Raw genomic sequence first — 13,386 nt, forward strand, 5'->3', positions numbered from 1 at the left:
CTACAGCAGGACGGAGCTACTGAGGCACGGTCACGGTCGTGAGTGCCCTTGGGGAGGTCAGGGAGGGGGCGGAGGGGATACGTACTACTCCATGACCAGGACAATGTCGTTCTTAGACTCGAAGGCATCGTACAGCTGGATGAGGTTTGCGTGATCCAGCTGGTTCATGACGCTGATCTCGTTCTTCACCTCCTCCTTAGAAGCAGGAAACAGTGCATTAGTGTGGTCAAGACGGGGCGGGGAGGGAGGGGACCACCTCCCACAGGCTGTACCTTGTCCTTCATGCCTCTGGTCTTGATGATTTTGGCTGCCAGCTTCAGACCTGTGGCCGTCTCCTCACACTTGTGAACCTGGCCGAAACGCCCTCTGCCAAAAAGAGGAAGCGGCGTAGCATGAGGCCCTGTGGTCAGCTGCCGAGTGGACAGCGCACAGTGGCCCCAGTATTTCTCCTGCTGAGTCTGGATGAGCAGCCGTATGAGGAGTTCTTTCAGTAAACTTCTAGAGCAGTATTTGTCAACATGTGGTCTGTGGGTCACTTGCATCAGAATCACCTGGGAGCTGTTAAGAAAGCAGGTTTCGGCCGGGCGCAGTGGCTCACACCTGTAATCCCAGCACTTTGGGAGGCCGAGGCGGGAGGATCACGAGGTCAGGACCAGTCTGGCCAACATAGTGAAACCCCATCTTTGCTAAAAATACAAATACAAAAAATTAGCCAGATGTGATGGCATGTGTCTGTAATCCCAGCTACTCGGGAGGCTGAGGCAGGAGAACGGCGTGAACCCAGGAGGCGGAGGTTGCAGTGAGCCGAGATCGCGCCATTGCACTCCAGCCTGGGCGACAGTGCAAGAATCCATCTCAAAAAAAAAAAAAAGAAAGAAAGAAAAAAAAAAGAATCCAGGATTCTGGGCCCTACCCCAGACCTCCTGAGGCAGGAATCCAGGGGTAGGCCCCAGAATCTGCATTTCAGCACATTTCTTGGGTGATTCATATGCACCCTCACATTTGAGAACCACCTTTACAGACAATGCAGAATCTTTCTGAATACATATGAATGTTTTGAGCTGGGCTTTGCCAGCATATGAACAAGAGAGCCCACCTTCAGATATATAAAATTATTTTTGGAAACTGCATATGTAACAATACTGCACATACATCCATATAGTCAAGACTGCATATTGCCAAGTCACCTATGAGCTTGAATATAAACATAAGACAGCTTCTTACCTACGTAATCACATACAGATGTGCACACTTGTGAGCAGTTTTAAATTTAATTTGCTTAGTTTGATTTCTTATTTAGTAAAATAAGCTAGAACACGTGTCCCTGCTCTGCAATGGTGGATGTCACAGTAGGGAGTGAGGAACAGCTTCCCTAGCAACACAGTGAACCCGAGGCAAGCCCTATGACAAGGCAGAGGACTTCAATGATGAAAGTCATGGCAACGCTGGGCAGATGCAGGGGCACTGGCGGCCACTGCATCCTACTGTGGGGCTGCACACCCAGCACAGAGGCAGATGAATCTTGGAGAACGACACAGGATTACCATAAACGTAGCCACGGCGTGACTTCAATTCCAACCTCTGCTCCAGATAGAGTCTCTATGGGAACACACGGACACAGCCCCAGCCACCTCTTAATTGGTTGTTATGGAAATGGTTTTTCCCCTTCACTAGCAATGGCCGCAGAACCTCCTGAGCCAGCAGTGGTGCCCATCACTGTCTGACTTCCCGGCTCCCTCAACCCTCTGGCTCTTTCCCCTGATTTATTGTGCAAGGGCCCTGAAGGTTGAGGCCAACTCCCAGGATTCATGCTGGTTCAACACAGTGATAACCTTATGCTCATTGAACATGGCAAGCAGGGATGATGGATACCCTCAAGGCCACAGGGCAAGAGATGAACTCCCAGGAAAATTCAGGGGCCTGCCCCTGTGGGCAGGGTTTTTGGGATCCAGTGATCCTTGGCATGTTGCAATATTTCTGCCAAAAGTAAAAGATAAGTTGCTACATCTTGAACCTCCTACCACTTAAAAGGAGGTGCAGCACTTGGTGATGTCTGCATTTTGAAGGCATCCATGCACATTTGATCATGCTCCTCTCACTTACTTGCTGAGTGAATTACGGCTGCCAATTTTGGTGAAGCCCATAACGAGAGCTGATGGGCAGCTGGTCTAGACTGCAGTACCAAAGAGAAGATCCCATGGTGCCCAAACAGACAGAAAGGAAGTTTCAAAGGAGCAATTGACAAACCTTGACCAGAAAAACAGCACAAACCCTGGGAATTCTTTCAAAGCTTCTTCTGCAAATAACTATTCTCAGTTAGAGAAATAGTTGCTGGCTTGCCACTGATGTCCCTGAAGGCCCAAATACCTCAGGCTTCCATGGAGCCAGTTCATGCTGTGGAATTCCTGTTTCTCCCTCAGCCCATCCCCGCAGTCTCATGGGGCATTCTATGAGATCAGCCAGATCTGGAAGGGAAAGTCCAGGTGGTTCCATTCGGCACAGGGCAAAGAAATACGGAGTGGGAAGAGGAGGAAGGGACTTCACAAATATCAATGACTCCCTGAAGACCACTTGCAGACGCCTGAACTGCAGTAGCGATGCGTGCTTTCCTTGTGTTGGTGAGTACATTTTGTATGTATACGTGCAGATGTTCGGCTTTCCTTTTCCTATTTTACACAGACATGCCGATGGCAGCAAACGTTATAATTTAGACTTTGAGTTACAAGATATCACGGGGGGTTGTGAAAGAAGTAAACGAAGGAGAACACCCTCTCCCCGCCCCCAGCAGGAAGCGGGTCCCTGATGGACTTTAATTTTCCTTCTGGTTTTTTTTCTTTTCTTTTCTTTTTTTTTTTTTTTTTTGAGACAGAGTCTTACTCTGTCACCAGGCTGGAGTGTAGGGGCCTGATCTCGGCTCACTGCAACCTCCAACTCCCTGGTTCAAGCGATTCTCCTGCCTCAGCCTCCTGAGTAGCTGGGATTACAGGTATGCGCCACCATGTCCAGCTAATTTTTGTATTTTTAATAGAGACGGGGTTTCACCATGTTGGCCAGGATGGTCTCGAACTCCTGACCTCAAGTGATCTGCCCACCTCAGTTTCCCAAAGTGCTGGGATTACAGGCGTGAGCCACCGTGCAAGGCCTTTAATCTTCCTTCTTTAGGGAGAATGTGCATTTAAATGTCCCTAAAATAAGTTATTTGCTGAGCAAAGTAATCAATTGAAATGAATAATAGTAATTAATATAGTAACAACATAAATGAAAAACCAGCAGCAATGACAGAAAGACCTAATACAGGCCACAAAAACTACACGCAGTTGACTCATTTCTATCTTGTCTCCTGGAGGCTGCGCTATGGCTTTGGACAGCTGGTCAACCTTCTGGTGACTCACAATGGGTTTTTCTTTCTTTTAGACATTACAACATGGGAAGTAAAGCAGATAATAAATGTGGAGTTTAGTCACCACATTAACCTTTCTGGCATCAGTGACAATTTTCAGAAATGGTTACTGTTTCTTAAAATGTTTGTTTCTAACGTTTCTAGTTCTCAGGTCAAGACAGGCAGACATTTACGAAGTCATTTGCACGCTCTCTTCTTTTGTTGAGAGAATGTTAACATTCAGCCTTACTCACCCTCCTAGGATTTCTGTCTTGCTCACAGTATAGAAGCTGTTGACCGCTCCTTGCTTGGCTGTCACAATACGATGATCAAATGGGGCCGGAGGAGCCGGGATGTCAACTAGAAGGTGAGAGAAACAGAAGGGCCATCTGTCAAGCAGTCTGACCTCGTTAAGGTGGCAAGCCTGGGCCTCATAGTAAAAATGTGCTCATTTAATAATAAAATACAAGGAGCCATCTGTTTGATTCCTAATGATCCAGGGATATAGATTTCCACTTGAGATTATGAGCTGTGACTCATAAAGGTGATCCTGACACCTCTGAGAAAGAGTGTCAGGGTGGCTCAATGGTTGTCCATACCATCTTCAGGATCACTTTTAGAAATGTCAAAATAGTTGAAAATTTCCAACCCAACACAGTCCAGACAGGTAATACTTCCAAGCCTGAGACCATTCAAATTCAAACATGAGAAATTGTTTGATTCATTTTTAAAATGCATTACTGATATAATCCATTATTTTAATTAAATCAGAGACAAAAAAGAAAAATGAAACATTTCTTCATGTTGTTGAAATGCTTGATATTATATATTACTTTCAAAAATCTCTTAGACTTTATTTAAGACACATTTAAGGCACAAAGATGAATTTTTCCTGGCTGGCTGGAAATAAAACACCCAATAAAACCAGGTAAGTGTGTATTCAACAGAGATCAAATTTCTCCCACTTTCTCCCCTTCCACCTTAAGTGTTTAAACGCTCGTCCACATCAGCACCAGCTCTAACATACAGAATTACTCGGGGATATTCCTCCCAGTATTCTTTCACCTTTCCATGACTACTGCTGTTGAAATTGGCTTGCCATGAACCTGCTCATTCTTTGCTAATTCATTTACTAAGCGGCGACTGCATGCATACAATAAGAATACAAAGGGAGGTAAGTAAATAACAGCTTTGCTTTCAAAACACTCTACATTTATTTGACATATGTTTCTTGAGCATTTACCTTGTTCCAGGCACTCTGCCAAGTGTTAATATTTTTAAAAATTCAGATAATATAAATCTCTGGGAATCTGATTTGATATGGACATCACCTCTCAGAGCCTAAATATGCTGAAAACTGAAGTCACCAGAGAAGCATCTTGATAACATTCACTGTTTCAGATTAATAGAGGGAGTTAAATACACAAGCGGCATCGAAATGGCATTCTATCTCCTGCAGGCTGTTAGACTAAATGAAATTTAGTCTGCAATGCTTGCTGGAGAAGGTTAAAAAGCCTTAAAAGGCCCATACAAAAGCCATTTCCTACCCAGTGGGGTCAGGCCATCTTGCCCTCGGGAGGTCTTCATCCCAGCAGACTCCCTGAGTCGGCCCTGGGAGCTCCTCAGCTTGCCTGGCTGCCTGTGTCTTCTGATACGTGTGTTCTTCCCCTGTGCCCACTATGTCTACTCTGCGCCTTTTGCTGTCCTCGTTGACGAGGCGCTCCTCTGCCACTCCACGCTTACTGCTGCCCGGGCACTCTGTCTGGTCGGCATTCCAGAAAATGGATCCTACTGCTGAACTTCCAGGGATTCGTGGGGGTAGAAATGGCCCTTATGCTGCTGACACACCTGGAAAGTAAAGTCCAGTTGCAGCTCTCAAAGTTTCAAGAAGAAAACATTCAGATGGTGGAAATTCTTAGAACGAAGGCTTTCTTAAAACAGTGTCTTGGTGACGAGGACGTGAGCTCCGTGACAGAGGTGACCATTTCGGTGCTGGGGGAGGAAATGGAGCAGCACGCTCCCCATCAAGTCTATGGGTGTAGAGAACCAGGGTCCCAGGGGATCTCACCACTGGCCAAATCATGACCCCAAGTTATTCCACTGGAACTTAACAAAAGCCGTCATTTTATGAATACCTAACTAATTTGATCTTCATTTTTTCACTTCCTTTCCTTAGAGAGAAATTATTAAATTATAGCATGATAAAAGAAGCAATAATCTCTCTGAATTTTTTTTTTTTTTTTTTTGAGACCGAGTCTCGCTCTGTCGCCCAGGCTGGAGTGCAGTGGCGCGATCTCGGCTCACTGCAAGCTCTGCCTCCCGGATTCAAGCAATTCTCTGCCTCAGCCTCCCGAGTAGCTGGGACTACAGGCGCCCGCCACCACGCCCGGCTAATTTTTTTGTATTTTTAAATAGAGACGGGGTTTCACCGTGTTAGCCAGGATGGTCTCGATCTCCTGACCTCGTGATCCAACTGCCTCAGCCTCCCAAAGTGCTGGGATTACAGGCGTGAGCCACCACGCCCAGCCAATCTCTCTGAATCTTAATGGCAGTGAGACTAAACCTTTATCAGTGGAAGAATTGACCTAATTTCCATTTCTCAGCAGCTCTCGACCTTACTGAACACATCTGGCAGTGTTGAAGTTTCTTTCTTAGCAATCATTAATATTTATGCTTAATTCTTGGAAAATTAAATTTCTCCAAGATGTGGTTTCAGATACATTATTAAAAAATGAACTAAGAATTATGTTTTAAATCCCTAAAAAAGACCACACAAGTGGTTTGATACTTTTGGTTCCAAATAGATACTGTGATATGTGATTACTCATAACTTAGAGTAGTTCATTTTAATTGGCTATAATATTACCTGAATCTATAAGTGAAACTGTGTAGTTGAGAAAGAAAGTCATTCAATAATCTATGTCTTACTTCATCCTCACAGTATTTGGGAAAATAGGCAATTTATTATTTATAATGGAGTAGGCAAGCTTTTTCAGATTTAGGTTTTTAACTTACGGATAAATCTAGTCATTATTTAATTCTTGTCCTTAGGAAGGATATGTTCTGTATTGCTAAAAATGAAACTGTTTTACTTCATCTTTAAAAAATACTGATTCCTGTGGGCACTATTAATCATCATCTTTGTCTACCAGTTGGTAGAAAACATAGAAAATAACAAAATGCCTGAAAATATCACAGGCAAGAAGAAAAAATAATGGCTAGAAAATGTGGCCATGAAAAATTCATATAAGCTGGAAAACCAAGTTATAAATCATTGCTTCAAACTCTCTTCATTTATCCTTTCAATAAGGCCTTAAACCACAATGGCACATAGCTCTAGAGAAAACATTGCTGTGGATACGCAATGCTGTAACCCTACCTTTCGTGAAATTGGTCACCATTAGTTTGATACACGTATTGATTTTTATTTTGACATTGGTCCAGCACTGTCTCATGTGCAGTTGCCAGTTCTCTTTTCTCCTCAGCTTCTTATCCACTAGTATCTTCCTTAGAATGAAACCCGTTTCTCTCTTCTTCAAACACTGGGTGTTCATTTTTATCCGCAGGGGCTTGCTGTCCATTCCCAGCACTATCACTTTCCTGTGTATTCAGGCTCTCTGTGCATGAAATGTCTGTTCCATCTATATTCTCTCTTGGATTTATAGAATTTCTTGGAGCAAAATCTTCTACTTTGTCTTGTCTTTTTGTGTGAAATATGGCAAAACTTCTATGAACTAGAGAGGCATTGGTCTTCTCAGCATTTTTCTTGTTGAGTTTATTAACCTTTTCTTCCTCAGAGGAGAGCTGATTCTTCTGGGTAGATCTCTCTAGAAGACACCATAGGACACAAAATATTTTAATGGAGAATGCAGGTGATCAGTATAATTTTGGCTTTCTATAATGGCATCTTTATCCAGGTTTCTTTTTATCAGCAGATATAAGGTTTTAAAAGCTAAGTAGAAGGAAATATGACCAATTGGGTTCCAAAAGATTTTCTTGTTTGTAACTAGTAAGACCCAAACACAAGCAAAAAAAAAAAAAAAAGGGGGGGGGGCATTTTTTTATAAACATCACTTCTTCCTGCACAGGGCTTTATGAATGTGCAACTTCCTCTGAATAACAACGGACTTTTATAACAGAACTTTCTTCATCCATAACTATCTAGTTTTCTAAAGATGTTACCTGCGAGGGCTGATGTCCTTTTGCTTTTGACGGGCATCCTTTCCGTCAGGTCGGCGTTTGACCACACCTCCTTCGCCTGTGGAGGCACAATTGAGTAATTGAAGTTACATATCACATCTGGGCTTTTCAACCTCAGCACTCCTGACACTTGCGCTGGATGATTCCGTGTGGTGGGGAATGTCACGAGCATTACAGGACAGCAGCATTACAGGACAGCAGCATCACTGGCCTCTATCCACCAGATGCCAGTAGCACCCTCCCTCCCAGTTGTGATGACCAAAAAGGTCTCCAGAGATCTATAAATGGGGAGCAAAATCACCCGTCACCCCAGGCTGAAAACTACTATATGATTCAAACATAGAAAAAAGCCCAGTAAAATTAATAGTAATGTAGAGGGCAGAACAGTCTGAATTAATGAAAGCCTGTATAGACTACAGTATCTGAAATGAGCTCACTATTTTCAAAGAAATTCTGTAAAACTGTCATTATGGGAAAAAGCCCATCTTCATGAATAGATGAAAGGATGTTAATGATGTGTGCATCACCCTTGACCTCTGTGTAAGTTGTCTTGATATGGTTGACATATAAATCAAATAGAAATGAGAGGATACATGTGAATGGGCTCTGTAAACCAGAGAGTAGGAGATGAAAGTCAGCTTTATAAATGGAACCTTTGCAGTGCTTAGAACAGATGGCCCTTTTCCTAAGTGGATAAACATTCTTCTCACAGTCCTGGAGTATCTGAATTAGTTGAGCAAACCGTTAGCTAATGTACCCCATATAAAAGGGAAACATTAGCCCAATCCACCCAAATTATCACAACTTCTAAAGTTTTGCATTATTAATTAATGACATTGTGTGGATGTCCAAAAAAAGTATTTATTTCCCCTTTGAAACACAACATAATCTGCCTTCAGCTGATTTGCAAGCATGAAACACCATGTAAGTTCAGAGCACAGATATCAAGACAAATTGCAAATGTGCTTTTTTTTTTTTTTTTTTTTTGAGATGGAGTTTCGCTCTTGTTGCCCAGGCTGGAGTGCAATGGCGCAATCTCAGCTCACTGCAACCTCCAACTCCCGGGTTCAGGCGATTCTCCTGCCTCAGCCTCCTGAGTAGCTGGGACTACAGGCATGCACCACCATGCCTGGCTAATTTTTTGTATTTTCAGTAGAGACGGGGTTTTGCCACATTTGCCAGACTGGTCTTGGACTCCTGACCTCAGGTGATCCGCCTGCCCCAGCCTCCCAAAGTGCTGGGATTACAGGTGTGAGCCAACATGTCCGGCTGCAAATGTGCTTTTACACAATGCAGGGGGCAGCTCCATGGATTCAGAGTATTTCCGTTTTTTAGATGGTGAACTTAAAACATAAAGGCATGTTTAGTAAATCTGTGGAAAGCCAAGGCTGGAAGTGAGAGCTTCAGAGTTTCTCTTTCTCTTAAAGTTTCTCTTTAAGTGAAAGTCCAGAGACGGCACTTGCCTACTTTTCCCTCTGCAGGGACAGTGGGCTGCCGCCTCTTCAAACAAAGCCGATTGCTCCCTCCTCTGTGCTTGCACAGAACTCAGCACATATCCCAACCCCTGGTGTCCCCTATAACACTTTAAGCCTTTTTTCCTGTCAATTTCCCACTAGACTGTGGACTTCCAGTGGGCAAAAAGACTGGTTCATCTTTGACTCCCTGGTGATTACTTCAGAGACCAGTACGTAGTGATGATGATGATGATGGTAGTGGTCATGGTGGTGGTGGTGGCGGTGATGGTGGTGGTGGTGGTGGTGGTGGTGGTAGTGGTGGTGGTGGTGGTGGTAGTAGTGTTGGTTGTGGTGGTAGTCGTGGTGGTAGTGATAGTGCTGCTGCTGGTGGTGGTGGTGATGGTGGTGATTGTAGTGGTGATGGCGGTTGTAGTGGTGATGGTGACGGTCATGGTGATGATGGTGGCAGTGGTGACAGCTACCATGTATTGTGCACACACATTATGTACCACTCTTCTAAGCACTTTGTTTAACTGGTTGCTCCTGCTAACAGCCCTATAAGATAGATACTATTAGCCCCATCGTACAAATGAAGTTGGGTAATTTCCCAAGGTTATAAAGTTTAGAAATGGTAGAGCTAGGATTCTGACCCAGCTGTCTACTTCAGCCAGTGCACCTAACTACCACCCTATACTGTCTTTCTGGGGGAAAAAAAAAAGATAGAAAGACTATAGCCAAGTTACATGATTCCTATTTATTGAGATCTACTACATAGTTGGCACCACAGGAGATAAGAAAAATGATTAAGAGAGAAGGTCATAAATCAAAAACAAATTAGCAGAGTGAAGAGATAAATATTTGTCGAAAGATTACAATTAACATGGAAGAGAAGCAAAAAAAGAGAATTTAAGTCCAATTTTGAAAGCATATATCCAAATTAGTCGAATAAGACAGTTTAACAAACTGTGTTTAAGATGTTTTATAACTGTCTTTCAGTTCTTCCCTTTTAAAATGAAAACTTCTGGTGTATCAATAGACATTGTGCTTCTGGGTTTATTCTGTGTGGCATGAACGCAATGATATAAGCATACGTGGATTTAATAATGAAAACTGGTATGTATCAGTCAATTTCCACTCGTAAAAGTATATAAAATTGAGCAGCTGGCTGTAAGACTCCATGGAGCACTGATAGATCCACGTTTGCCCCTGAGGCCATCTGAGTATCAGGTGGAAAAGTCCACATGCTAAGCCAATATTCTTTGGGTTCGGAGTTGGACTTGACCAACAGGAGAAGCTGTCAGTATTGAGGAATATAAGAAGCCAGCTTCCAAGAGAGGTTGCTTTTTTCTTTAGTAATTATATATCACATATGTTTTTCCATTTAAATAATGTAAGAAGGCCTTTATTCATTGCCAAAGGCTGTTATAGTTTCATTTCCCTGTGTAATACTGACATCTAGAGGAACTTTGAACCGAAGAGTTTCCAACAAACAGAAGTTGTATTCTCCTGTTCTTTCCAGGACAGACGCTGTATTTCTCCTTTTCTTTTCAGGACTGCAACCAAAAATATGAAACATTTTTACTTTGTATTTCTAAGTTATGCCTAGAAGTTGCTAAAATAGAAAGCTCAAGTTTGTAGATACACCTTGTTTATTGTCCAAAAATGAAACATGTCTTCTACCGATTAAAGAGCACAGGACCAGTGCTCTTAAGCATTAAGTTTCTGACCCAATCCTGACCATCCCCAGTTAATGGGATGAAAACCATGTCAGTGACTATGTTTCTCTGCTGAATTCACATCGATGGCTGGGATGAACCTAAGGACCTCTTTCATGCAAATTCACTTAAAAATATTTCTATATTTGCATATGGATTACTTTGGAACTATTTACCAATTCCTTTTATAATAATTTATCAGTTGATGTAGAATGACACAGGGAAGAAAGGCTACGTGGTCCAGATGTCCAAGTATTCAAAACACAGCTCAGCTCTCTCCACTCTGTCTGGCTTCCTAGACTGGTCTCGTAAGTGGGGTATACGTACCCAGGGAGTGTCCATAGTAGTCCTTTGGAGGGTATCAAGGACATGCTAGAACTCATTTCAATTTATTCCATTCCTTATGGATTGAATGTATCCCCCCTGACGATATATGCACACAAATTCATATATTAATATCCTAACCCTCATGGTGATGCTATTAAAAGGTAGGGCCTTCGAAGTTGACTAGGTCATGATTGGAGAGTCCTCATGAATGGGATTAGTGCCCTTAGAAGAACCAAAATGAAAGTTTGCTCACTCTTTATGGGGAGAAGCCCACTACACACTAGTAACGGGGCCCTCGCCAGGCCCTGGATCTGCCAGCAGCCTGATTTGGGACTTCTCAGCCCCCAGAACTGTGAGAAATAAATGTTTGTTGTTTAAACCACCCAGTCCAGAATAATTTGCTATAGCAGCCCAAGCTAAGGCACCACTCTTTTAACATTTATATTTTACATATGTTTTTAAAAATATATTGATACAATTGGACACATATAAAAGTATCTCTGACATATTAAATGTTATTTATAAAAATAAAAGTGCAGCCAGGCGCAGTGGCTCACGCCTGTAATCTCAACACTTTGGGAGGCCGAGGTGGGCAGATCATGTGGTCAGGAGTTTGAGAACAGCCCGGCCAACATAGTGAAACCCCATCTCTACTAAAAATACAAAAATTAGCTGGGCCTGGTGGTGCACACCTGTAGTCCCAGCTATCAGGAAGCTGAGGCAAGAGAATTGCTTGAACCCTGGAGGCAGAGGTTGCCGTGAGTCAAGATTACGCCACTGCACTCCAGCCTTGGCAACAGAGAGAGACTCCGTCTCAAAAATAAAATAAAATGAAATAAAATAAAATAAAATGCATGTAGTGGTTATCAATGTATATAATTATAAATAAATATATTGCGGAGTGCTTTAAAATATTTTACTGATGGCAGCACAAAATCAAAATAATTTGGAGACAATTGTAGATAACACCGTGCTTCACACACTGATTTTCTGAAGTGTGTTTTGGAGCAGGATCATTCTAATTAGTCGGTTTGAGTGCAAGAACATAATTAGAACTATCAGCTCAATTCTTGCAAACTCTTTTTCTCCTTCTGCAAAGTACTGCTTTTAAGAGTTCAGTATTCATCGCTTGCGTGCCAGTTTTGATTATTTAAGCAATTTTGAGTCAGCACTTTATCCTCTTTTCTCCGTTAACCATTACATTTACTGCCATAGGATCCAGATTCGAACAGCAGGGCGGCCTCGGTCCACAGGCGCGTGCCGGCTACCTGGGCATGAGTGCGCTCTCGCCCTGCGTTACAGACCTGTCCCAGTACTACATCAAAACCCTACTTTTCCTGAGAGTGGCAGAATAGCTGAAAGGGAAATTCATTCAACTGAACAACATCGTCTAATCCTTCTTTCATTCCAATTCAATAAAAATCATTTAAAAAATCAATGGTAAAACGGATTTGTCCTTGAAAGAACATAAAGGCTGAGATAAGGGCTGCTCCTCTGGACCTCAACAATGCCACCATCATTTTCCGTGTTACTGCAGCGTTCTCAATGTGTCTGTCTGCCCGCTGGCATACGGACCCTTCTCTTCCCCTTCGTTTCCCCAGCACCGAACAGAGGGTAAGGTTCTGAAGTGCTTGGTGAAGCAATGTGTGATGAAGAAAACAGTGCTTTCTGGAATGGCACGTTCACTGTGAGAACACTCTGTCATCAGGCTGCACCCCTGAAAAGCCAGGCTGCCCTGGGGGCCATCTCAGATGCATCCCTGCCACGGTGGCTCATATCCACAGCCCTGAATTTACATAGCCGATGGCCAGCAATATCAACGGCCATGCATTTTGGGATTACAGTTGCTGCAGAAAATTGTGTTCATAACATAACATATAGAGAATTCCTGGTTCTTTTTAAAACTGTTGCAAACAGGCCAGATAGAAGAATGGAGGAGAACAAATATTTGTAATAATTTGTAGCTGTGACCCACAGCCTGGACTCTGATGGTGGCAGGTAGATGTCAGAGGTCGGCCACCCTGTCCTACAGCTCTGTCCTCTACTGCCAGGCTCAAGTGTTGGTATTTTCAAACCTCCTCAGCTCTGAACGTATCACCTACATGGCCTTTCTACAACAAGGGGGTTATCAGGATAAGAAAACTCGGAAGTGTATTTAAATTCTAAAAGTTCAGTGTCAAAAAGGAATAGCCTAATGGAATAAATCTGACCAGTCCTGGGCTCCACAGTCTTTTCTTGCTAGCAGAGGACGCTGGGTCATGTACCCTGAATAACAGTTTTGCATGTTACTGTTTGTGGAAATGCCAAGATG

At 43.0% G+C, this 13,386-nt stretch overlaps 1 protein-coding gene across 4 annotated transcripts in view; it reads right to left on the minus strand.

The window, feature by feature from the left end:
* Positions 1-13,386, minus strand: part of MYLK4 (myosin light chain kinase family member 4) — a 96,927-nt gene that overhangs the window by 17,892 nt on the left and 65,649 nt on the right. For 3 of the 4 annotated variants that reach the window (XM_063812747.1, XM_009450394.5, XM_063812748.1), the window contains 4 exons: positions 7,562-7,637; positions 3,634-3,739; positions 273-366; positions 86-195 (listed from right to left, as the gene is read on the minus strand). In XM_063812747.1, coding sequence (XP_063668817.1) covers positions 86-195; positions 273-366; positions 3,634-3,739; positions 7,562-7,637 — 386 coding nt within the window. Of the gene's footprint in view, positions 1-85; positions 196-272; positions 367-3,633; positions 3,740-4,926; positions 5,062-7,561; positions 7,638-13,386 lie in introns of those variants that run through there. The other variant, XM_009450395.5, reaches the window with a different exon arrangement.

The sequence above is a fragment of the Pan troglodytes genome, chromosome 5 (assembly GCF_028858775.2).
Source record: "Pan troglodytes isolate AG18354 chromosome 5, NHGRI_mPanTro3-v2.0_pri, whole genome shotgun sequence".
NCBI classification, from domain to species: domain Eukaryota; kingdom Metazoa; phylum Chordata; class Mammalia; order Primates; family Hominidae; genus Pan; species Pan troglodytes.